This window comes from Apaloderma vittatum, unplaced genomic scaffold (genome assembly GCF_000703405.1).
Source record: "Apaloderma vittatum isolate BGI_N311 unplaced genomic scaffold, ASM70340v1 scaffold14764, whole genome shotgun sequence".
In the NCBI taxonomy this organism is placed as follows: domain Eukaryota; kingdom Metazoa; phylum Chordata; class Aves; order Trogoniformes; family Trogonidae; genus Apaloderma; species Apaloderma vittatum.
In genome coordinates this window covers 15,830-42,910 of record NW_009712298.1, presented here as the reverse complement: position 1 = coordinate 42,910, position 27,081 = coordinate 15,830, and the positions used below count along the sequence as shown (strand labels likewise).

Here is a 27,081-nt window from a genome sequence, read left to right as displayed (position 1 = left end):
TTAATTGATACACAGGCTACAGCTTAATTTATTTAGATTGCGAATCTTATGATATCCTTCTAATGAAAAAGACTTTATGCTATGAAGGTGCAGTGAAAAAATACTGGGCAAATAAATCTGCAGGCAAGATTTTACATCTTTTGGATTGCTTTCATTTTTTTTCACTCGAAATAAAAAGGTAAAGAGGAGAAAGGGTTGATTGTAGTACATACAAAAGAACACAAAGCTGAAACCTAACCAGCTCCTCCTCCTGCTCATAGCAAACAAAATAATCTCTTCCAATACTACCATTTTCTTGTTTTTTCTGTACACAAGAGGAGGAAATGTAAATGACAACCATAGAATGTGTAAAAATGAAGAATATCATAATGAATGCTTGCAGTTGTAATACATCACAGTCTCTTGATTTTTGGTGCAGACTGAGAGAGAAAATTTGCAATTAAAATCCTAATTTTAACACGTATCTTATCCTTTTCACCTTGCAGTCCCTCTGTCAAATTCAGAGCTACCTTAATTGGACAGACTGCTGGATCCTGAGCTCAGGCCAGGGGCCCAGTCCTGGTGTAAACGGGATGTCTGAGCCACAACATGACTGCTAGACAGAAATCGCCACGCCCGGGAAATCCCAAGCTAGCAGAATAGGCCACTGGATGCATTAAAAGCCTGTATAAATTAGGGATAAAAAATGCTAGGGAAAGCAAATTCTGAGATTACTTCAGCTGTTTCTGAGGGTCTCCAAAAGCCTCAGGGAGGCATAAGAATGGCATTTTGGTCATATTCAACTCTTCTCACTCAGGGATGTGGTAAGGAAAGACATGTCAGTGTCCACGCAATGAGATCAACATATGAATAAAGAGCAAGACATTTTAAAAAAATCTCATTACCTAGACAGCAGACTGACAGGCCAGAGAAAAAGATGTTATATAGGAGCTTCTATGACAATCGGTATTGGCTGGAGCCACACTGTGAAACACTGAGAGAAACAGAGTAAGGGAGCCAGAATTCTTGTCCTGAGCACTGGCTCATTGCTCTACCTGAGGCAGTACCTTGCCTGGTGTGGAGCACAGGGAGCCAGCTGAGGCAGTACTTCATCTGCTAGGAATGGCTGCATCTACTTGCTGCCTTATCACATCGGAACTGATGCGTAATGGTGTAGGCAAGTGGCCTGTGCGGTGGGTGTGGAACCGGCTGACAGGCTGCACCCAGAGGGTGGTGGTTTATAAATAGCTCTTTTTCAAAATTTTTCAAGTTTTTAAACTTTTTTGAAATATGAGGAAAAGCTGACAGAATTGGGTTATTCCAGCCTTCACCAAAAAAAACAGGCTTAGGGGAGACCTTATCACCATGTTCCAGTATTTAAAGGGTGGATACAAAGACAATGGAGACTCCCTTTTCACAAGGAATCACATGGAAAAGATGAGGGGTAATGGGTACAAGCTACTCCTGAGGAGATTCCAAATGGTCACAAGAGGAAAATTTTTCACAATGCGAACAATCAACCCTTGTAATAACATCCCCAGGGAAGTGGTGGATCCCCAGCGTTGGACACTTTAAGATTCAACTTGGCAGGTTACTGGGGCATCTTGTCTAGACCACATGTTTCCCAAGAAAGGTTGGGCCAGATGATCCTTGAGGCCCCTTCCAGCCTGGTATTTTATGATTCTGTGATTCTACGAAGTCTTGTAAAAGCCTTTTTCCAAAACAGTTTCAGGACATTGCTTAAATTGGGCGCATTCAGATTCTGTGCAACCACACAGCCACGTTCATATCTCACATAACACTGAAGGTCTGTGGTTATTTAGCGTGTCTGATTTGGACACCTGGGAGCAGTGCTGGTACTTGTAATCTGGGGACACAGCTGATGATGCATGCTTGCACATTTTGAAACCAAATAACAAACATTCAAAGGAAGCTGTATCAAATTCTCTCTTCTTGTGTCAAGATAACTCCTCTTAGGCTCCAGCAAAATTGATTTAAAAGCAACTTCAAATGTGACGGATCCCTTACAGGGATGTGAGACTTATTCAAAGCTTTTAAGGCACTAGATGATCTCTGGAGGTCTATATATTAACAAGGCACTTTTGCTTCATTTCAACAACTCTGAATTGCTATGATAAAAGAGTTAACTAATGTTCATGTCCTAAAACTTAGAAAAAGTGCAAGAGAAGATTTGGTTATTAAAAGTGACTACAAAAAGACTCACTAAAATTGGTGCAAGGACTTACATTAATTCCCAGCTGTTGCAGGGCCATCAGAATTACATCATTTGCTGTATCAACATTGGTTACACTTAAGGTTTTTGACTGTGAAGAGAAAAAAGGAGAAGGGGAGAGTGTCATTGAAAATTTGGATTTGTAAAGAATATCTGAAGTGCAATAGCTCTGCATAATTCATTGTTTGAAAAAATGGGAGTATCCTGTTAAAATTTTACTTGATAAATAAGTTATACTACATAGATAAAGATCCAGCTGTCTGAGACCAAGGTTTGATTCCTCTGCTTTGTACACATACTTTCTGGTTTTGCTCCCTACTTCCCCAACAGCTTCATCAGAAGGGAGAGTGCCATGAGTACTGGGGATGAGGTGTACACGTTAAAATATACAAAAAGAGACAGGCACTAAACTGCACTTTAGACACTGCGTAAGGGAAAGGCGATGGTTTAATTTTAAATCATGCTAGTTTCCTTTGAAAATATGAAACATTTCAGTGAGTTTCTTCAGTGAAATAAGAGGTTCTCATATCAATTATTAACAATTTCTGTCCTTTTCTACTGAAGATCTTCCTGGTAAGAAAATACAGTAAGCAGGCTCTTCATCTCTAAATCCTTTGCTACATTCTATATAGATCTCTCAAAGCTACATTTGGCTTAGTACCAGAAACACTTCCCCTTGGTAATCTTTCATCCAGTTAAAACGCTACCTCTCCAGCATCCTCCAGAATCTGCTGATGGAAAAGCATGGATCAGCAGAAACACCGCTTTCTAAATAGCTGCAGCGACCAGCATGAAGGGCCAAGCTTTGTGTCGGAGGAAATGCCGCTTTCCTCATGGCGGTCTTTCCAGAGCGAGATTTTGGCACCTGCTCCCTGGCACTGGTGTTACTCGGGTGCATCTGGGCAGCGCTCTGCACCTCGGCACCACGGCTTGCTCTCACGCAGGGCAGCGCATTTCAGGATTAATGACCCCAGCTTCGGTTCTGCTGGGATGTGGCAGCATCACTGCCAGCACCTTGCAGACATAAAAACAAGCAGGGAGAACGTGTCCACAGTGGTTTTGGCTTGCACCAGCACATGCAAACTCTGGCCTCGCTTCCAAGCTGAGAGGCAGCTCCCACGCACTGAGGACAAGTTACTAAGCTCCCTTTAGAGCCCTCTTTAGAAGCCTACACAGCTTCTGGATTGCAGCTGGTTTGTGGCCAGCTTAAAGCCCTGGCAGAACAAGCACGTGCCCGCTGCAACAAACCGCCCAGGCATATCCAATGGCCCAAAGAAGGCAAGATGGCAGAGCCGGGATGTAGATGTTCACTGCCAGTCCCAAGACAGTTTGCTATACCCTGCTGCCCTGTGTAGCGTATCAATTTTATACTGGCCATAGGATGTTTAGGTGCAACAATCCCTTGACGTTTTGCATTTAGGAAAGATCTGAGTTGTACAGCTGTGTATGTCCCTGATGGTAACAAGCTGCCATGGCAATCAAAGGAAAGTAGTGAGAATACTGTATATCTTGCTTCAGGACATATCTGAACGCTCATACCATAAAAAATTTAACATTTGCCTGAAGCAATGACATCTGGCTCTCAGGAGTAGGTCAGCACATTTGCATAAATTTTGCTCTTGGCTAGAATATAATAAAATGATTTGTGCCTTGTATTCAGCCTTCCCTACCCTTCGAAAATGAAATAATTCCTGGGCATATCCAGCTGCTGTAGCACAGGGACTGTAGTGCCATAAGAACCATTTGCATCACAAAGTTTCCATCTGCTTCTCCTCTGTTTTATTACTGATAATAGCTAGACTACAGTGCCTCATTTCTAGGACTGTCAGGATCAGGGAACCATATCTGGCACATGAGCTAATTATAGCTAAGGAGAAAAGACATTTTAAAAAAAATCACAAAGCCTGGTACAAGAGTGCAACACCTGAGTGCATATATGATTTATAGACATTTACACCTGAGCACACCCTGATCTGCAGTTCTGCATTTTAACTATCACGATGACTGTTGTTATTTATTAACATTAATCTTAGCAACCTGGCAATTCTAAATTTTATCTTATTCTAAATTCTAAATTTTATCTTATTCTAAATTCTAAATTTTACCTTAATGATTTTCTGAATAAAAGGCAGACTCCTTTATGCTTATGTCTATGCAAATACAGAATTTTAAGTGGAGATTCACTGTTGGGAAAAGACCTTCAGTGAAGTCTAACTTCTGTGAAAATTTCTCACGTCCTTGCAAATGCTTTTTAGGCTTCTGAGCATGAAATGCACATCTTAGGAGCACAGTTAGAAAGAAAAGACAACTGTGTAAGAAGCAGAGGAAGAATGGATGCCTTAGCACTGAACGCTAGAGTATCCCTAGGGAACTGGCTACATACAAGATTTTAGTTTAAAATGGTTAAAAATGACTTAGTAAAAGAGGTGAAAATCGCCTGGTGGATGACCTTGCTTTACCAATTTACCTTGTGCCTATAAATTTACCAGCATCAGTTAGTTGATAAAAAACTTGATTAAAGCAATTTCAGGGTACTCCTATACGCAGCTTCACTGACTTATGATCATGATAAACAATAAAACACATTGCAGCTTTGCAGAACTGAATTAAGCCAGCTGTTGGTTTAGATTGGCTTCACAAGTAAAAAAAGGATACATTGTACTGGCATTTCTGAAGATGCTTAAGTTCCGCTAGAGGTTTCTTGGAAATTCACACTGCACAGTCTTTGGTTTGTGTGCCAGAACCAGCCCACTGTCTTTAAAACGGAACTCATGCATTAGATACAGGAAAGAAACATTTCAGAGCTGCATATGCCAAGTCTTTTAAAGGGACTGGGTCCTTAATGGAGATTTCCAAAGGTTTTACAGGTGACCAGCACTCATGGGTGATGTGGATTTAGACCTCTGTTTAGCTTAAGAACACTTACATATGCACAAGTTCCCACATCCTTTGCAATTATCTTCAGAGGAATGCTTTTAGGATAGTCTTTTTCCTTCTCTTCTCTTATTCGACTGACAAAACAAGTGCAAAACAAGTACAATTTTAATACCGTAAACATAAATAGCAATATGGAGATTTAAACAGCAACCAGCCAGTAACTTAATAAGAAGCAGATTATTGTTTGCAGCTGTACGGCGGTAGAAAGATCTCTGAGGAGAAGAAAGCATCCAGCAGTACCTGGAAGGGATGTTAACTGTGGCCCCAATATCCTGTTGTACTAAAGTTCATTGTAGAAATTGGAGTAAGCAGCAGAGAAACTCTATGTTAAAAATCAAGCTAAAACTATCCATCATTGTGATGCTTCAGTCTGCACTACACGCTCCTACTGGAATCAGTTACATCCCATTGTATGGGCTAGTTCAAAGGACTGAAGAGGAAAAGAGAGAACTAGAAATCACCCTTAGAAAGGATGATTTAAACAGCCCCAGGAACTCTGAAGAATCAGATAAAAACACAAACCTCAACCAGCAGAACCAGGCGACAAGAAAACTAAACCACAACTAGTAGTTTTCTGTCCAAACACTGACTGAAATAAAACAGCACTAAAACAACCCCTCCCACCATACCCTGCATCTCGAGGTACATGTTGTAAGACCAAAATAAAGCCAGCCATGAGCAGCAGGTAGGTTAGAGCAGAGGTTCCTGAGCTGGGCTTCCTTAGATGCCTTCATCATAGAAAAAGCCCCAGCTCAACTAGAGCAATGGTGGCAGAAGCTCCTACAATTGCGTAGGGAAGGGACCACGTGTGATAGGAATTGCTCCAGCTTTGTGCTGAGCCATGTTCAGGCACAGGCAAGAGTTTCCCTCCTTGTGTAGTCATCATTGCATTAATGGCACCTACTATCTACTATAGGGAGAAGGTGTGAGATCTTTTAATTTTTTTTTCTTAATATCACTTTGAAAGAGCTTATCTATCATGATGGCATAGGCACCATAGCTTGGGAATCACTGGTCTAGATGACTGGGACTCCTTTTAATGTCTTCAAAGACTGTATAATAAGGTACCTTTGCAAAAAAGACAGCCATGTTTCCCTTTGTTCTGCAGACCTGTAAGAATTATAGAAAAACAAGAACAAATCAGCCATCATTCTAATAACAAAGTAGTGCTTGTACAAACCACAGTGGAATGAACTGCTTCTTGGTTACAATTTATATAAATACCTATAAATCCTAAAAGGATTTCCCAGATTTGAATAAAAAAATCTACTTCCCTGCAAAATCAACTGAAAAGTCTGCCACAGAGATCAAAAGCCCCAGTTACCACTTTTTATCACAGAAGCTGAAGATTTACCAGGGGATGCAGTAGGAAATGGATTGAGTTCTTAAACTAATGTCCAAATGGAAGAGAAAGGCACTTTAAAATAAGAGTTGATTCAAAAGTTGAAAGGTGTTTCCTCAGTTAAACAGACTTTTTCCCACTTTCACTATTCTAACTATCTTCTTATTTATTACTTGGTTTACTACCACATCACAAAGTACATGTAAGCCAGAATGAAATAATTGTCCCACTGTACATAGTAGGGTTTAACTTTGGACATTTCAAGGCTTATCTCACTTATCTTTATCTCATTTATACACTTTCAAGGACACAAAGCTGTCTACTTAAATGTAGCTATTAATAGGATAGTGCAAGGAGTCTAACCTAATTTTGCTCCAACTTTCTTGATTTAAATCCTGCCCCAGATGGAGTTACTACTATTCCCGCTGCTGCCTCTGCACATCAAGTTCTTCAAATTTTCAGAACAGACATTTAGGGAAGTAACAAACCTACTGAATGATGCTGAGAGGGGAATGCACTTCATAAACAGTAAAAATGTGATTCTATTTTGTGCTGCTTCAATTCTGTCGGATATGCATCTAAAGACTCATGCATGGCATTTTAGATTTTTTCTGTGTATCTCCAGACATAAAATAATTTTGCTTCTATAAAATCTCTGACTCTGTTTTGAAGTTATTGTTCTCCTATCCAGCTACTTTCTGATAGCAACAAAGGATCGTGTACTGTCTCTAGATCAAAGCTCATGTTTATTGGCAAGAGTTCAACTGAAAATCAATAGAAAATTTCAGCCTCGTTTCAGGACTATTAAGTGAAAAAAATATAAACAGCACAACCAGCTCAATACAGAGCAGTTTGTGCACAGTATTCTCTTTGGATATGGCCAATGTGACATACAAATTAAGCTGCATGCGTCAGTTTTTGCTCTCTGTTGGTAAAGAGGAAAATGTATTTTCCAGGACCCAGTCAAATTACTGTGGCTAAGCAGCTGGCATTTCAGGGGGACGGTGCCCTCCCTTATCCAAAGTGACAACAGAGCCCTCCCACTGAGGCTAAAATTAGCCTAATCACTGAAATTACCTCTACAGCCCTTATGTGTCCTACAGTCAATGCTGCAAAGACAGACCAAAAATCTTTCTCTATATTAAAATTCAGAGATTCTGCTTTAAGAGGAATTTTGACATTTTCACTGGCATAATTAAATTAAAAGAGAAACAGGACAAGGTCAATATTTCACTGTATGCTTTCCGCTACTACCAATACAAGCTTTTCTGTTTAAAAGTCCTACGAGAGTCTGATCCTTTCATTGGCTTGGCTGTTTCCTATTTGTAGTTCATCTTACTAATTAGACAAGGTGTTTGCCAAGTTATAAAAAGAAAAAAGAGATAATTTCCACTGAGCAAGTTTGCAACACAGGCAGTAGTTTGCCAAATCACGTATTTGCTCAAATTTTTAAGTGATAACCAAGCATCACTGCCACATCACTTGCAGAGAGAGATGATGAGGCATGGAGTGGCCGGTTCACAGGAGTAGAAGGAATTGGTTTAAGTTCCTGCTTCCCACATTCACTGGTGCTGAAATGAATCCGTGATAGTTTCATTACCTGTCAGCCTAAAAATGTTTAAGTAACTTGGCAAATAAAAACATATCTGAATTCTTACCTGAAATTTGCCACACAGTTTGTGGTGGGCCAGCCCAAAACAAAGGACCTCTCTGGATCTGTGCTGCCTTCACAGACTTCTTCTGTACAGAACGCTGTCCACATCTCACAGAGACGTGCTTGGCACTTTAGTTTGAAATGAGAGTGCGACCTGCAGGCAGAAATTCACAGATATGTCACACATATGAAAACACAGCAAGGCAGGTTAAACAATTCAGAATTTCTTTTCCCTTAAGGTACATGTGAAGCTTGCACTGGAGCTGACAGAAACACTTCTGCTTTAGTTAAGGAAAACAATGTTTTATTTGAGTTGCATATAAAGAGATACCATTTTCTCACCTAAATGGGATCAACAGATATCTTATATGTGGGATAAATAGGTTGTTTGTGGCATCCCTGCACCACCCCCTTTGCGGAGGAGAACTTCTGCCCACGTCTAGAGGTCCCCTCCAAATCTCACCATGAGGCAAGGATTGCCACTTGTGTCGGACTCTCCTTTCAGTGACCTCAATGCCATTGAGGATGCTACAGTATAGCAGGATTGCTTTGCCCCAGGGTCAACAACTAGGGTGAGTTTAAGTAGTGACAATGAGGCCAGAGCAAATGAAGAAGAACAAGAAAGAACAAGCATAAAACTGCTGTTTGTGTTAACTACAGGAGAGGTCACAAACAGCCTGCAGGAACTAGCTGCATGGTAGCTTTAGGCCATCACTTGGAGAAGGAGCCAGGACTTTGTGCATTCTCAAAATATCTGCTCATCTACAAAGAAGATGCATAATTTCCACAATTTTTAAAAGTCTGGTCCTTCCTGTATTTTATCCTACTAAACAGTACAGTAAAGGTCAAATTTACAGAACTCCACATTTTAATTTCAACTCTTTTCTTCCACTTAATGTCTCATGATACGTCTCCTTCCTTTGTAGGATCATGTGAGAAATGAGTAAAATCTCACAAAGTCAGTCCAGCTCTGTAGCAATGCAACAGCCACTCACTTCAGGGCAGGTTTACACAAGAGGTCTTGCAGACTAAGTTGCCTCGGCTGCACTTCTCCTGGGTCAGCAAGGAAAGCCTGCATGAAAAGTGTCCCCTCATTGAAAATGTTTCGCCATTCTAAGCCAAGGACCGTAAGCAAGAACGTGTCAGCCCATCGCTCTGTTGCAACTGTGGATGGGGACAGTGCCAGACAGCATGATGATTAGTGCTCTATAAATAAAACTGCCAGGTAAGCAGTTTCTTAGAGCTTTGATACACATGGACTACCTTCTCTGAGATTAGTCTCATTTACAAGGTATTTGATTTAGGACAGACCGAACTAATACAGTCTGAAACGTGGAAGTACTTAAACCTTACGGCTTTTAAAGAGGATACGGAGAAACTTGAAGCACCCTGACTGGTCTGAGGTTTCCAGCTGATATTGTGCTAACAGGTGTAGTGCGGTAGGACACCACTAATAACCCAGTGGCATTTACAGTGGTGGGCGAGAAAGGATCATCAGTGCATATCACACCTGGCTAAAACATGCACTTCAATTAGATTGACTTAAAATACTGCAAAATACCATCTCAGGTTCATGTATTTTTTAAACTAAAAGCTAAAAGTCATGGTCAGCTAAGCCGACCGTGGTGTTTACCGCCTAGCTGCACATTTCACCTCTCTTTATGATGTTTTGTTACCCCATCAAAGAGAAACTTAAAGTACAGGAGAACATTTCAACATGTTCATCAACAAATCAGTCTGTGATGCAACAAGTGAAATCTGTCAAGAATACAGAAATAACTGTAAGTGACTGACCACAGAATGAACTGTGAAAACGTAGATTTACAAAAAAATACAGCTGTGAATTCTAAAGTAGATGTTAATAAATGGACACCTGGTCTGACTCCACCGAATCAATCTGTTGACCCTCCTCAATTTCTTTTTCCCATTACCCAGCACAGTGAACTCTCTACATGCTGTTTCACTTTTTAACATTTACAGTTCATAAATCCAGACCCCTGCGGTGCCAGTAGCAGGTGTCAGCAGGGTGTTGGCAGAAGCACAAAGATGTTCTCCAATCATGCTTGATGTATATTCTTACCCTGTTATCCATGCCGAGTCGCAGCTCTCAGCTATTATCAGTATTCAAGTGGCCTGGTTTCCAGAGGCGCTGAAACAGTAGCCTCCATTAACATCTAAAGAGCCTGAAGTATAATTTTATCTCTATCTGCCATGGCCTTTATGCAATCCATGGGTTCTCAGCCTTTGTGAAATGTGGGTCTTCTATTTAAGTGCCAAAGCATTACCTCTAGAAATGAATGTACCACTGCTGGCTAAGGAAGAAGCATGACTGAACACTGGAAAAATAGGAAGAGTGAAGTTTTACTTTTCTTTTTCTTTAAGGAAGTACATCCCCTAGCAAGTGTTACACTGTAAATTGCAGGCTGATCCAGAGTTCACTGAAATCAACAGATAAATCACGAAAATCAGTAGTGTAGGTATTGACACACTCAAATTGTCCTACCTCTGCAGAGTAAATTCAGTTCCTTTTGCTTTCTGCAAGGGGCAATTGGATACCTTGCAGCCGTTAACAGATGGAAGATTAACTTCTCACTAGATTTGCTAATCTCCTTAATAGGACCCTCTGACAAAAGCATTAATGGATCTACTGTGAGATTGCTACCGTAATTCCACGTATGCGCTCAGCCATGAAATTCTATGTCCAGCCACACTGTGAAAATAACCTTAAAATGCACATGTATATATGTATGCACTACAAAGGAGAAAGAGGAAGCCACTTCTCTGCCTCCTGCACAAAAACTTACATGAGAAACCTTGGCCATTGAACTGACAGATCCTCTGCAAAATAAAAGTGCATGCTTTCTATAAAAAAATCTAATCAATATACAGAAAACAGTATAACATTTTACATACTTTACATTGGTTTAGTGAGAAAAGCTATTTTGATCAATTAATTTATGATTTAATCCTCACATGAAGGCAGTAAAGGACAGGGCAGCAAAGAGAGAAGTACAGCATGTATTATTATTATTTTTTGTAAGTTGGGCTAAAGCATGATCTTAAAAGATATCAGTCCACATCTCAAAAAACGGTTAGAAAGTTGCAGAAAATGAACCTACAGGCACCTTGTCCCAAGTCATACATAGACCAGTTGTGGTGAAGACTTATCTGTCACAAATTTCCATGGGAGCAATGCCAATTCACTGCCTTTAGTAAGAGCTCAGTACTGTACAGGAGTTTACTTAGCAAACTCAGAGGACACAAGATACTTACTGCTCTCTTTAGGAAAAACTTGTACCTGTTTGCTGATCGTACAAAGTGTAATTATACGTGAGCTCCCTTTGTACAGCGACTGGCTACCTGGAGCTGAGCTGACAGCAGTACGGTGCTGAGTGGTGCCTTAGATACCTTAGGTGTTCATCTGCCCCAAGCTGAAAAACCGCTTAAGTCAAGAGTGTTGCAAATTTTCAGCACTTGCACAGACAATAATTTTGAAGTTAAGTCAGTTTCAACTGTATGATTAAGTCCGACCTGCTGCCTTGACTCTGCAACAGCTAGTAAAAGATCAATAACAATCAATAGTGACAGTCACACCGCAATACAGACCACTCGGGTTTTCCTTCTAGGAATCAGCAATGGTATTTTAGTGTGAGATAGTTTTAAAAATGCTGATTTTTAAGTAGTATTCATTAGTGACAGCTCTGATGCTTTAATTGCTGACAGGGCAGCTGTAGAGAGAACATCCCAATTAGTTCTTTAAAATACATGAAGAAGTATCACTCAAAATACTATTTTTAACATTTCTAGCAAAGACCTGCCCCCCCCGCCCCTTTTTCACATGGAGAAGCACAATTTGTTCTTTTCTACTTTATTCAAGCACTGCAGCCTCTTCACCACATTAAATCAAACGCTGTTAAGTGCCGTTACTACTCCCTGGGGATCAGATTTTGGAGTGGTTACACTGAGTAATGCTTTCCTATGCAAACAGACGCACTGTGACCCAGCCAAACCAGCAGTAACGCAAAGCTCAGCCTGGGCTTCTAACATTGCTTCGGCTCAGCACATGGACCAGCAAGGGAGGGATTCATCTCTCTCCTTATAAGAAGAACTTAAAGAGACTAGGTAAGTTGCAAATATTTAACATTTTAAACATTAAATTAGTGAGGGGTATCCCACGCTAAACAAGATGCAAAAATAAATACATACTGTAACAATGCTATAACTGCTACTGCTGCTAGAATAGCAAGATTTCCCTTAAATATCTTTATGTTCACCACCCACCCGTAGCGGAACACGTTTTGGGTAAAATATCCTCTATGTTGTCACACTACATCAAGTGAGGGAGTGCAGCTGGGGGGGTGATGTTTACCATGCGTGATTCAAATGGACACAGCTCAAATTTCTACAGAAAACACAGATTTATCCTGGCTTTTCCCAGAAGCCTCTGAAACAATTGCTTAAGCGAAAAGACACATTGCAAAAGCCCAGGATTCACATCGAGATTACCCACCCTGTGAAACCACAAACACAGTCAGTGCCTAACAGGGAATGAAGCTGCATCAGGATTTTTCCCCATAACCCATAACAACAAGTGAAAGCACCCTCTAAAATTGCCTTAAACCACAAATGCTGCATGAAGCTGGCATGCTAGACACAGCTTGTAAATTTGATTTAATTGTGAATGGTAGAGTGAATAATCAGAGCTCAGCAGCAAGCCTGATTACACATGCATGCTACCCAGACTGCTCGGCATCGCTCTCCTTCTTCCCCACACTCTTCCTGCCACGGCACAACCTACAGAGATGGGCACTGCGAAGCCACCTCCAGCCTCTGTACAGCTGCTCATCACTGGTGTGTATCAAAGCAGTTTCTAGGTAAGTGTTTAGACCTCTAACCCCTCTGTGACACAGCCACCGGGGCAACGCTCACCCCATGGGACTGCAGATGATCTGTCTGATCCACAACGGCCAGTTGAAGGCAGCGCAATGGACACAGTTGAGCACCGACGAGTCTTTTCCACAATATTACGCTCCCAAAGTGCATTAGATGATACAATGCAAGCAACATGTTCCAGAACATCTGATGCTTCTTTAAAATATTGCCTCTTGGAATTCCTTTGTGGCTATGGGGTTTTTAAAGGTGCCTGGAGAGGTCAGGCAATTAACTTCCCTTGGCCAAATCAAAAGCTTCCTTATAATGTAGGGAAGATTTGCTACCAAAAAGAGCATTATGGAAATCCATGATGCTCCACCACGAAAAAGGACTGCTCGGTAGGAGCGGTGCCTGAAGTACTGTACTCACTTGGACTTGGCAACAACCAGAAGGTCTGTGAAGAGGAAAAGGTGTCGCTCCTGGGTCTGCAGGCCTGTCTTCAGCTGCACGTGGCCGTCCAGAATGAATGTTCGGTTGTGGCACATGAAAGACTGCACAAGGGGACATGCCTCTGGGCTGATGGGGGAGAAACAGCCTTCCCTGCAAAAGGAAATAAAGGGAATAAAGGAAAACAAATCAGCCGATTGCCTGTGATTGAGAACCAGGCAGCAAATTCCCATACCTGCTGCCAAAAGGCAATTTATTTAACCATATTTCAGTGAAAGGTGAGCGAGACAATGAAGATAATTCAGCAGTCTGATCCTGACATAAAATCTGCTAGGGACTGTCTTTGCTTTGTCTTTTATAGCCCAAGCACATAGATAGTATTTAGGAAAGGACAATAACTTCAATATAGCCCCCTCCACTTTGCTTATTTGTGTTTGTTTCCCTTTGTGTTGAAGTCCTCTCCTTCTTTCCTGTAGTCCTGTTCAGGTACTGGAAGGTCACTATAAAGTCTCCCTGGAGCCTTCTCCAGTCTGAACAACTCCAAACCTCTCAGCCTGTCCTCAAAGGAGAGGTGCTCTAGCCTTCTGACCATTTTTGCGGCCCTTCTCTGGATCCACTCCAACAGGTTCATGTCCTTCTTGTGTTGAGGGCTCCAGAGCTGGATGCAGTATCCAGGTGAGGTACTCACCCAGACAGGATCTCTCTAGTTTCTGAGCCTTGCACTAACAAATGTCTATTTATACAGAGCCAAACTGAATGAGAGTGAGGATCTGAGGGAAGGACACTCCTTCTCATAGATTCTCCATAAGTTGGGTGCAGGTCAGGCTTTCCCTTGGAAAGCCAGAGGCATGGCTTCAAATTCTCCCAGGCAGGTGAGGGAACTGAACCTGTGTCTCCTCCACCCTGGTGTACCTTAAATAATGAATTTCTGGGCTAAAACCAGAGCTCATCAGCATCTTTACTCACGATTTTTAAATGCAACTTTTCATATTTGCTTTCCCTAGAGGTACCTCCAAAGGGACTATTTTCCTCTGGTTGAATGAATCAGTTCCATTTTTATTTAAATGTGTTGACTTATTTTTTCTTATTAAGAAAAATAAAATTAATCTAACACTTGGCAGGATTAGCTTGGCAAGGAAAGACTGAAGTGAGCAGCTTTGCGATTACAGTTTATACCTGGTCCTGCTGGAACGGATGACAAACACCTAATGACTTTGCTGGGAGAAGAAATGGATCTTATACAGCGAAAGTCACAAAACAAATGGACAAGATATGAAAGAAAACAAGAGTGAGCAGAGGAAACCTTCGAAGAAGGTCATAAACCTCTTCGTACCTCTCTAAGAGCCCGGATGATTACTGACCCTCCTCTCCTTGATGCCTGTGACTGGATTACACAGGAAATTATTTAGGAAATCCTGACAGCTGTGAGAGAAAGGATAAACTCTGAGATTGGCCTACATTAGCAGGACACACTTTCACTGATCTGTAAGGAGCTAGTGAAGATCTCTACCTGCTGTGGAGAGCCTTGTTCAGCCTCGGCTTCCCCTTTCTGGCTGGGAGACTGAGTTTTTGGAAGAATTCCTCAACTTAATTTATCTTAAACTGTATCTTACTCTTGTTGTTCATTATCTCCCTCTTCCGGGAAGAGAGAAAGAAGAGGAACGACTTTCAGAATGAATAATGCAACCCTGAGTTATCTGACCATTTCTAAGCAGAAGGGGTGGCCAGGAGTGTGGAGGTTAAAACAGAGAGAGGAGTTTTGGTCCAATATAACAGTGACACACACTGTGTGGCCAGCGACAGGAGTCAGGGGAACAGCAAGTATCTCTCCTACCCTGCCACTTCTGTGGGACTAGGAATTCACTGATTCACCAGTTCACCAGTGACCGCTAGGTTACTGGGACTCAATTTCATAAACTTGCTATCAGCACTTGGCACGGATTCTTAAGCAAAAATCAGGAATGATGACGAGTCCACCTGTGTGAAAGCCATACATGGCCTTTACCTCAAAGGTTAAATCAGGGAGATACTCACTGAGCCAAGAAACAAGAATAGTTAGAAAAAACCCTTTAATGTCATACTGCTGTCACCAAATCAGCAGAAACATTCATAAAATTACACTGAAGTGCCTGCCCCTACTGACGTTCCTGTAGGGTCAGGTTATGTCTCCATATAAGCAACTCTATTTTATTATTCCAGTCTGTACATTTTCTACTTCCCCATTTGCAATCCCAGAAATCTCCCAAATTAAACTAAGCAAAATCTTCGTCACATAGGTAAGCAAATGGAGGTGTAGTAGGTTCATTAATGTCAGCAGGGTCAAGCAAACTGAACTTGGTTTTAGAACAAGAAAATGCAGTAACATAAATCAGTTATTTAAACGAAATCTGACTTTTGACCCAGTGCCTTTCAAGCGTATCTCTCATCTGAACTCGAACAAGCACTCTCACATACTTCAACGGAGTTTACCTGACTAGCCTTACAAAAAAACCCACAACAACTAACATATTTTCTTCCTGTGAAACAAAGTGGAAAAAAATCAAAGCCCTTAATTAATCCAGAACCTTCTAAAGCCCCAGGACAAAAGAACATGGAGGAAATTCACCAGCAGTCACAAAAATGTCTTTTGGAAAGCATACTTTTGATCCTCTCAATTAATGTTTCATTATTACAAGACATGAATGAAACCCTAGTTTTGTTACATTGAAGAGAATGCAGATCAGCTATACCCTCGGGCACAGATATTTATATAAGAGAGTTATTTTGGGAGTTCAGCTTTTAATGGCCCAGTGATTTTTCTGGCCATTAAATGGGTCTAATTTTGAGAAAGTGCTAAGCACTCAAATATCAATTCTTTAAAAATTCCTTTTAATAGAATTGTGCAAAACTCTACTTAAGCCAATGTGATTTCTGATATAATTTTAACAGTCAGTGATGTAGGCCCTCTCTGTATTCCCCTAAAAGTCACTGTATGATTAACACATGTAAAAACCCCCCACACTAACATGTTCTCAGTTTGGCAGAAAAAAGGAAAGAGCAAAAAGGCATCATCTGGGTTTGTTAAGAAGAAACTGTGAATTGATTCCTGAGAGATGCAGATATTCTGCAGAGTCAGCAACCATCCGTGTTTCGCTTCGTGTAGAAGCAAGGCTGATACTGATGTTTGGATGGCATTGATATTGGAATGCTCTAGCCCCAAGTGGATATTTCTTCCTAAAAAAACTATTTTGGGAGTCTGAAATCTCCACGTGCAGTTTTAACCAAGGAGTAAATTCTATAATTTGAGGATATCCACAGAGACATTCTTGAGTTATTCAGGAAAGGATTAAACTCGCTGTACTGGCTGACATTCGTGGAAAGATATTTGAAGACTTCCTCTTCTGGCATTTCCAGAACCTAAATTTTTACACTTAGTATTTTTCAAATTAATCAAAATAGTAATCTTCAAAAGACATAATGATTTAAAAGAACTCTTGAATTTTGTAGGTGTAATATATGAAGTTGAAATCCAAAGCAGTCAGCCAAACACTGAAAAACACATCCCTGTTGCATTCTGTGTGAAAGCAAACACATCACTGCTCTCTTCATCAATCCTGTATTTACCAGAAACCACGAAAGCATAAAAAAATACTTCTTCTTCCCCCTGCAGGTCTTCCTTGAGGTTTCTCAGTAGAACTGATACCTGAATGATATGACCTCCAACATGTTTATTCTTGGTGTAATGTAGATGTCAGCTTTATTTTCTATTTGTAGTGAAAACAATTAAATAAATTATACTTTCCAAAGGAGAGTTTAACAGCTCATGTGAAATGGTTATGAAATCCATGATCCAAATGTCATTTATGCCAATGGGAAGCTTTTCCTTAATTTCAGTCAGTGATGACTTCAGCCTATCTATGATTTAGATTAAGCTGTAAGATGCCTCAAGGGAACAATCTGTTCCAAGGGACCTCAGCTGGAATAAGATATTGCAGGTATCTCAGCTGTATGACATCCCTCTCACAGACTGTTCATGCTCTATCCTAAATCTCACTTTATTATTTTGGTTATTGTTCTACGCCAGAACTTCTCTCCACTGATGGTATCTCTGCAGCCAGAAGTCGATTTCCTCTTATGATGAAGCACCAATGCTCTCCTGACAACTGGTACCTACTGAAATAAAATATCACTTTGCTCTTTAACCTCTGAAATGCCACACAAGAGGTAGGTGAGCAATGCACCTTTTCATTAGCAGAGCAGTAAAATGGTAGCTACTCAAAAGGCTGAAACCTGAGTCAGCTGAGCCACGTGAGAGGCTGCGGCTGGTCTGTCAAACACACACACACAGCACCTTCCCAATTCCTCTGACAGTGAGCAACCAAACTCATTTCACAAACAGGTGCCACAAGCAGAAATACCACACGCTTGTGCCCATGCTGAAGCCCAGGTAAGGACAAGAAGCGCTTTCCAGTTTTGTGCCTACACACGTAGAGCTTGCAGCTTGTGGCAGAAATCTAACCTTGTTTTAGCTACAGGCTAGAGAGACCACCAAGCAGAGCGTCTGCCAGCCCTCCTCGTGGTGTTCAGAGACAATAGACTTGGTTTGTAGATCTCAAAGGCCAGTTTTGGATGCTGTAAGGAACTGGCAATTTATCTTTTAGGAAAAATAAAGTGAATGAATTGTTGGCTTTAGTGTCTCTCAGCAAAGCATTTACTTTACCATTACTGAGTCACAGCATTAGAGCAACCCACTGAGAGAAGCAGGAGCTATTTGTATCCTTTCAAGGCCAGTGAAAACTGCAGCTATCTGCACAGTAAGAAATGTCTACAGCCCAGCCCACATTACGGATTTTTGCCAAAATGGATTTGTCAGTCAGGGATGACATCATTTGTGACCAGCAGAGATACCCCCACAAGCAAGCCTGATCTAGAATTCAAGTTCCTTCACTTTCTTAACAGAGCTTATATTGGAAATCAGGCAATAATATTTGCACTTTTTTTGTTCTGTGCCTCCTACTCAGACCTTCAAGTTCCTAAAAATTCCTGCAGGAAGGAAGTTCAATAGCAGCTTAATAGATACTTGCTTCATATTTTCGCTAATGAGGCAGTCCCTGCTAACTGGAGCTTGGAAGCCAAGATGGTTTACTGCTGAAAATTCCTTAACATATAAGATACATTACCCACACTGGGTGGCTAGAGGGTATTTTGCATTCAAGATAATTAACTTAATAAGGTATTGAGGACAATTCTTTAGCCAATCAAAAGAAAAGAGCTCCAATTTGGTGTGCAAAGCTCCTTGTGTCCCCTGAGATAGAGTGGAAAAAACCCAATCATATCTGTAACACAGCAGTGAGTACTGATCTGCCTTGGGGGGCTGCTTATAGTGCACTCAGGTGCAATATTATCATTTCAGGACTCCAACACATATCTAATTTCATCCTAAATTATAGTTTGGACATGACTTGTACTGTATCCTAGCCAACTTGACAAAATCACGATAACAGATCATCATGTTCTGTATGCAAAAAGAGTGAAAAATGATATGAAAGAAGAGCTTTTTTTTTGTACACTTGAAACTAAAGGCCAGTGCTTAGGACTGAACACAAGACAATGGAGATGGTCCTGTTCACGCTCCTGATGAATTTGGCCTCTATCATTAAAGCACATGGCTTGTAGAGTCACTCCCTGTTCTAGGAAACGCTGGGGAGAGAGCAAAGAGACTACAGCTGCTTTACACACAGCACATCCACTTCTGAAATTTATTAGCAAGGTACTCACAGCTCCTTTCACCATGAACAAGGTAAGTCTAACCCACACAGAGCAATCTGCAGCTCAGAGCTATTTAGATAGGTAGATTACATTAAAAAAAATAATCCTCTGCTTTTTTAAAGGTGCTAACTGCTCCCCAATGTCACTGACTTCCAGCCATGATCAGTGCCCTCGGTGAGTCACCCACACGCTCAGGATCTTCCCACTTCAACTCCTCGTGATTTGGAATGTGCATTTTGTCTAAGTTGATGTGGCACTTCATTCTAATAAGTAATAATTATACCTGGAGAGTGAGAGTAAGCATGAAAAGTATCAGCCTGGAGGGTAGGAGTGTTTTCCAGGAAAGTTGTAGGTAAGATATGGGCCAACACAAAGTTAGTATGTTGTTGTAATCCTAAACTGACTATTTATAGAAGGGACTTGGATAGACAAGCATAAAACTCTCTTAATCACATGGGCTGCCAACCCATTTCTGAAAATCTGCTGTCAACATGATCCCTGCTATGCTAAGGGAGCTTCTTTCTGAGGATGCTGGGCATGTTTGCTTGCTGTTATCTATAGCAAATCTCATACAGTTGAAGCAGCACTTTGTGAAAACAGCAGAGCATTCCAGAAATAGCAAGTCTATTTTCTGCAGCACTCCGTTAAAATCCCCTAGGCCATCACCATCATGTACAGTAGCTTTTGTACCACAAAGCAAGTGAGATCTGATCGGTTTTTCAAAAAGCATTAGTTACTAAGGATTAAAATGCCTGCTCTTACTTTATAAGTGTGCTTTACTGGTTGCAACTTCGTTTTTACAAGTAATGCATTTGAGCAAATCTGAGGCAGTCACCTCTCACCACTGCCTGAGTCCCAATAGGGTCACAGAGACTTTGGATCAAAATGCACTCCAGCCCCCTCTCCAGCACAGACAGGGCAAGAACAAGCCTGAACAAAAGAAGGAAGATGAGTATTACTAGAGACTGGGAGCCAGTTTTCCTCAGACAAATGGATAAATTTACATTTTAGGGCAGAAATCAGAGCTACCACTTATATGTAGGAAATCAGGTAACACTCCTCTGCTTCTATCCTCTGCTTGTAAAACTCTGTACACATTTTAAGTCAAAAAACACAGAGAAAATATTCCAACTTAAAGTATTCTAGGATGTGAAAAATTGTTTTCTAAGTATCTCAAATCACCTTTGCATGATGTCAAAATCTTACTAGTAATAAAAATTATAGATTCATAGTATGGTTTGAGTTGGAAGGGACCTTAAAGATCATCTAGTTCCAACCTCTCCTGCTATGGGCAGGGACACCTGCCTCTAGACCAGGTTGCTCAAAGCCTCACCCTGCCTGACCTTATTATGATGAATAACGTGTTTTACACTAAATGTTCCAGGTGTCAAGGCATATAACTGCATTATTTTTCTGTAGCCTTCCAAAAATCAGTAAGTGATTAAGACTTGCACTAAAATATCACATAGCTGTGGGGTAAATGCACCGTTTAAAAAATCTTCACACGTTTCAGGATGGAAGCTTGGCAGCTTAACTGAAAACAAGCTGCACATAAGTAATTTCTATATAGCCAAAAGGACAATATACTGTCCAGAGCAAATGTACTACAGCATGGTGGCTGGAGACAGGAAACACGCTTGTGGTTTGGTTTCTTTCCAATGTTTTTTTTGTTTTAATTTAACAAACAGCTGCAAGGTGTTTACTCTGAAAATTTAGCACAAAGTGAAAATTCTCTATTGGTATAAATCAGCACCCCACATTTTGGTCATATTTTGCCTATTTCCACCAGAAAAGAATTTAGTGCAAGTTATTTATATCCTATTGAAGAACTCTTGCAGTGAGGATGACCTCCACAGCTACACAGCTCTGCTAGCAATCAAGTTTGAGGGGTTTTGGTCCAAGTATCCCTGTGCAGGGGAGAGGTTTTGGGGAGGACATACATACAGATGTAAATAAAACCTTTTTAGAACCTTGGAAGAATTGATCCTTGGTTCCCCACTGCAGTTCCCACTCCTTACTGGGTGACGTAGCAGCACCACTTTGAGTTACTCTCCCATTCCAGGTGCACCAGAGAAATGCCATTCCAGGCACTGTCTACCCAAAGAAAGATGTTTTTCAGATGGAAAAAAAGTCAGGAAAAAAGTGACCCTCAGGGTCAGGGGGAAGGAAAAAAGTAGGCTGAACAGCCGGCAAAAGAAGGCCAAAACTTAACACTCCACCAGTGTAGTTCTTCACCATGGTTGTCTGGGCTTTTTGGAACTTCTCATGACCTACAAGAAGTCTGGAAGCGCAGGCTACCTTTGGCACTTTCACCCCGGTTCCTCCTACCCATTCCAAGGAGGTGTGCAAGGGAGTGCTCTGGGATCTCATTTTCACCCCCATACCCCTAGGAGGATCCAGTATTATTTTAGTAGCCTGAAGGGATAAGGTTTCTCTTCTACCTTAATTTTTTGGGGCAGCAGCAATTACAATTGGGACATTTAATCCCACTTAAAAACAACTGGGACATTTAAAAGCCTAGCTTAACTCTACTGATTTTGAGCTACCTTGTGGATGAAATTAACCTTTCCTTCAATAGCAGGTTTCAAGTATCTTCTCGCAAACTGTATTGTAAGAGTTCAGTGCAGGTCATGTAATTCTGGGCTACCAAAACCACTCAGGACATGCTGCAGACCTCTGTAGAAACAGGTCATTTGAGGCTGAGGTGCATGAGTTGAAAAGATTTGTGTGGGCATCTTTAGAAATCCCTTCTGGACCATGATGTATGGCTGTGTCCACCTACCCTACTGTCTGCAGCTACATGTTACATGGGCAAAAATAAGGCACTTGTGCTCATGTCCTTTGAACACAAAAACAGCATTTTCTAGGTGACTGCTTAGTTTTACCACCTGTCAGTCACCTCACTCAATTACTGGGTAATACGAGGGGGCTGCTCACAGTCTCTCAAAGTCTCATTGCTCAGCAGTCATTCCCCTTTAGCCTCTGATTTTCCTATTCTTCAAGAAGAATGAGCTCTTCAAGGAGAGCTACGCTCTTCTGTTCCTCAACTTATGCCACCTGGGTAGAATCTGCAGTTAGGCAACGACTTTTAAGAAAAACAAATTCAAGACTTCAAATACGTGGCCCAGTAAAGCAAACCTAGAATCCACGGGCTGCTGTTCCCTGATTGCCCTTTTCTGGAGAAAACTTGGTGATTCTAAACAAAGTAATCACACAGAAAGTGACTTAAAAATAGCTACAAGTACTGCCTTTAAAAGATAAGCCATTTCACCACATTTCATCCTTCCACAAGCCCCACCTCTCACTGAAGACACTGTTGCTGGGCTTTGCCTGTATCCCCACAACTGTGGCATGCTGTGGGGTGAACTCCACATAGCTCCATCACAGACGTAAAGGGAGGATCTGCCCAGCCCTTGTACTGGCTTAAATTTTTAAGGACCGCTTCCCTGTGAGACATGACCAGTATGGGTGCTCCATGGAAGTCAGGATTGTGACTTTGCTGCACCTATCCCAGCTGTAACAGGAACAAATCTGGCTTTGGTTTGCCTCAAGGGCTTTAAACCATATTTTGATACCAGTACTACAGCACAAGAATTATCCTATTACAGTGAAGAGATTACTTGATATGCCTGCTGCTGCCAGCTATTGCAAGTATAATGACCCAGATTCCTTATGAACAGCCAGCAGACAAATTAGTTGCGGCCACATGCACCTGTTTGCTCTCCTATCACTAGCTGCCTACATATTCAATGAATTTTTCACATAGCTACTCAGGCAGGTTGGCCAGAGGTTTCTATGCCACCAGTGATGTGAGCTCAGGAAAAAAGCTGGTAGAGGATTCCCCACATCACTGCACCTGGTGGTAATTACTTCACGTTAGGGAAAAGTGGGCACAGGCCAGTTACCTGCAAAGAACAGAAGCTTGGAGGAGGGGGAAACACAAGAGCCTTTTACATGATGATGTTTTTCCACCATGTTTATTTCAGCCTTTGATATACCAGAAGAGCTTGCCCATGAGTGACCTCCTTGTAGAAACCACACACCACCCACTTCACACACCACCCACTGGGAAACTTGTCCTCTCTTGGACAGCAAACCTAAGGGGAATTAATGTGAGGTTGCTTAGTCTGAGGGGTTTAGCAACCAAATATGTTTCTGGAGGAGCTCTGATAAAATGACAAGCCTTGCAAAATACTGGATATGGTTTTACTACCAGAATATGCAGAGGGAATAGAGGGAAGGAAGGTACATGGAAACACGTCAGCTCTGCTTATTCATTCAGGGGAAAGTCTCTACCATTCTTTTCTGCATTTTCTGAATAATCCTGCCATAAAGACCTAGGACACACCTCAATGTATTTAGATACCTACTCCCACTGAATGAGGTCAGTGTTCAGCACGCAGGCTCCCTGTGGAGCACACGAGGATCCAAACCAGCACACTCATCAAACTCATCAAACTCATTAAACCAGCACACTCATGTATGTCAACCACATTTTTCTAGGGAACAGGACAGGCTGAACATGGATGTGCCAGTGAGTGATACGCAAAAATAATCCTGGGAACAGAGGTAGGCCTTTCCACTCTCAGGTAAGTGCTTTTACCGTTCACCTATGGAGCCAAGCTTGCTCCTGTGAACATAAGGGTTTTGGTCTCAGGAACATTGTGTGTCTTTCTGCAGGCTTCAGCTGTGGGAGGGAGAAGGGAGGTCTCCATTAACTCAAAATACCCTTTGTTTTAGTAGTTACATCTCTCTTATGGGAAGCAGAAGATTAATTGCCTGAAGATGCAGAAAGCTGAGCCTGCGTGTTTAATTTCCTTTGAAAGCAGAGCAGGGGTGGTATGTGGAGACCTGCCTAAGGAACAGGCTAGAAACACCTATCATAGCTCACATTAAGCTTGCTAGATGGCACACACCTCGGTTGCAACACAGACTGTGGCCCCTCTCTGTCAAAATACCCAATGAGCCAGACTCCCTCCCACTTCAGCCCTGATACTGCTTGTTTGGAAACCATTGCCCTAAACAAGTATCCAAGTCTCTCCAGAAAAGTGTTCTTTCTTCTTAAGTGACTCAGTCAGAGGTTTAAAATAGAGAAACATTTGCAACTGTTTTTGTGAGGGTCTCCCTCTTGCCCAGGTAGGTTACATAGGGTCTATGGACCAGTGGATGGAGCTTCTCAGGAGCCCCTCACGAAGCCACGTTTAGTTCTCTGAAACAGACGTGTTCAGTGCTGCCAACAGTCACACTGAACTGGGATGTGCAAAAGCACAGGTCTAGGTGTTTGGGGAGATCTCTGGTCACTAGCAGAGTGACTAAAGAACAGAGGGATATTAAGAAGCCACTGAGATGATGTTTTTTTAAGTTATGGTTTTAGATTCAGGTACTGAAATGATTCCCATTAAGCCCTTGAGGCTTATTATCTTTTACTGAATCTGGCCCCCAGTACTCAAATGCTTAAGACATTGGCAGAAGTGTCCACTGATAGGACAAGGGGAAATGTGTTTAGGTTAAAGGAAAATAGATTTAGATTGGATCTTAGGAAGAAACTCTTCAGTACGAGGGTGGCGAGACTCTGGAATAAATTATTCAGTGAAGTTGTGGATGTTCCCTCCCTTGCAGTGTTCAAAGCCAGGTTGGATGAGGCCTTGAGTAACCTGGTCTAGTTGAGAGGAGTCCCTCCCCATGGCCGGACGGTTGCATTAGATGAACCTTAAGGTCCCTTCCACCCTAGGCCATTCTATGATTCTATGATTCTACGACTTTATGACCGTTACATCCGTGATGTGACTCAAAATTCCTCACCATCAGTTTTTGCCCCACAAGGAAACAACTGGACCAGAAGCAATGCTGAATCAGCCAGGAGGAGAGTTCAGTGAGTATTTAATGCTGGCCCTTGTCAGAGGTGAGAGCATCAGAGGCTGCACATCAGCCTGCACATCGTTAGAAGATTTCTGCTTGTTTACACAAGATAAACGACCGCAAAGCAGTCTGAGCGAGCCGATCTGTGATTTCCTCAGGTATGCCGCTGCCCAAACTGCTTGGCCAGACTGACACTTGGATGAGATTTTATTGTCTACAAGCAGGGATACACAATGGCTGGACAACAGCTGTATTCTGCCAGACCTCAAGGCCTAATCCAAAAAGCCCCCCAAATGGGCTGCAGCCAAAAGCACATGTGGACAGTGAGACATCTGGACAAGCAGAGCCCTGAACTCATCCCAACAAGCATTGCTTCTCGCTGTCTTCGTCTTAAACCTGTCACAACTCTATCCAAAGCGGAATCGGCTTAAAGCACTAGTGTTAAACTATTAGCCATTTATTGTGAAATTAATCCTTCGTTTAAACTCCAATCCCTCCAAAACCCTGCTTTCAAGCCTTCCTTCTTGCTACCTCTAGTACTTTTCTTAATAAAAAAGGCAGAATATCTCTGAGAGCCGCAGCTCATTTCAATCTCCAGATGTACAAACATCGCTATAAGCCAGTTTGCATGTCATAAATGAAGAACTGATGGGCTTTATCAAAAACAAACATATGCATACATGCACACGTGTTCATGCACAAAACAAAACAGAAAAAACACAGCAGGGGAATAGGAATGCCAGTCTCTGAGTTAAAAGGCCATTTGAGGCCTTTGAAAGTTCACTTTGTTCGTTGTTAACAGTTAGTAAAATTTTATCCCCAGCTATTACTACATAAAAATAACTTTTGCATTCAAATACATAGTTTAAGGAAACAATATTCCAGTGTCATAATTAGCTTAAATGAAGCATGAATTAGAAATACTATAAAAATGACAACTTGTACAGTATCATCACAAGTTACATTAATTATGTGCAATTCCATAAAAAGGAAGCGCAATTTTACAGGAAATAGCATGGTTTTGTTTTCAAAAATCACTGTTTCTACAAATTCCTGTATCGTTACCTTACATAGCAAAACATGACATATTGAGTGGAGAAATCTGGGGAAGTTCTCACAAAATCACACAGAATCACACAGAATATCAGGGGCTGGAAGGGACCTCAAAAGATCATCTAGTCCAGCCCTCCCTGCCAGAGCAGGATCACCCAGAGTAGGTCACACAGGAACACGTCCAGCTGGGTTTTGAATGTCTCCAGAGAAGGAGACTCCACAACTTCCCTGGGCAGCCTGTGCCAGTGCTGTCACCCTCACAGGGAAAAAGTTTTTCCTAATATTTTTGTGGAACCTTCTATGTTCCAGCTTGTAGCCATTACCCCTTGTCCTGTCATTGGACGTCACCGAAAAGAGCCTGGCTCCGTCCTCCCGACACACCCCCTTGATGTATTTATAAACACTAATGAGGTCACCCCTCAGCCTCCTCTTCTCCAAGCTAAAGAGACCCAGCTCCTTCAGCCTTTCCTCATAAGGGAGATGTTCCACTCCCTTCATCATCTCATACAGAGATTTCTGCCCATTCAGATTAATCAGCAAATGGTAAAACATGAAAAAGTTTTCATGAAATGAAAAATCTCAGAAAAAAATCCTGATTAGAAGTTTCAAGGCAGAACTAAATCTAAAAATTAATCCAGAGGCAAAGAACTTTTCATTTGCTTTGTTAACTGAGTCTCTAGGAACAGGATTTTCCTTCCATCTTGATGACTAGAAACTTGACTTCTAATGAACCTGTGATTTTTACAACCACATGATTCCTGCAGCTGGATCTTTATGGAAAAAGGTATGAAATATCACAAGTCCAGGTAAAATGAATGGTGCCTGTACTTAATCCCTCACATTGGGAAATTCTATTTTTGTTCTTTTTCTACCTTTCTTTTATGAAATGGCTTTTCTGTATTTTTGAGTGTACTAGAGTCTCTCAAAGGACTGTAAGATGAGGAGTGGAGAATACGG

General features: G+C 41.5%; 1 protein-coding gene across 1 annotated transcript in view; it reads right to left on the bottom strand.

The window, feature by feature from the left end:
* Positions 1–27,081, bottom strand: part of ARHGAP20 (Rho GTPase activating protein 20) — a 50,042-nt gene that overhangs the window by 17,629 nt on the left and 5,332 nt on the right. The window contains exons 2-6 of the mRNA XM_009867931.1: positions 13,447–13,617; positions 8,150–8,299; positions 6,218–6,259; positions 5,139–5,223; positions 2,226–2,303 (exon numbers count right to left, since the gene is read on the bottom strand). Of these exons, the coding sequence (XP_009866233.1) occupies positions 2,226–2,303; positions 5,139–5,223; positions 6,218–6,259; positions 8,150–8,299; positions 13,447–13,617 (526 nt within the window). The remainder of the gene's footprint in view (positions 1–2,225; positions 2,304–5,138; positions 5,224–6,217; positions 6,260–8,149; positions 8,300–13,446; positions 13,618–27,081) is intronic.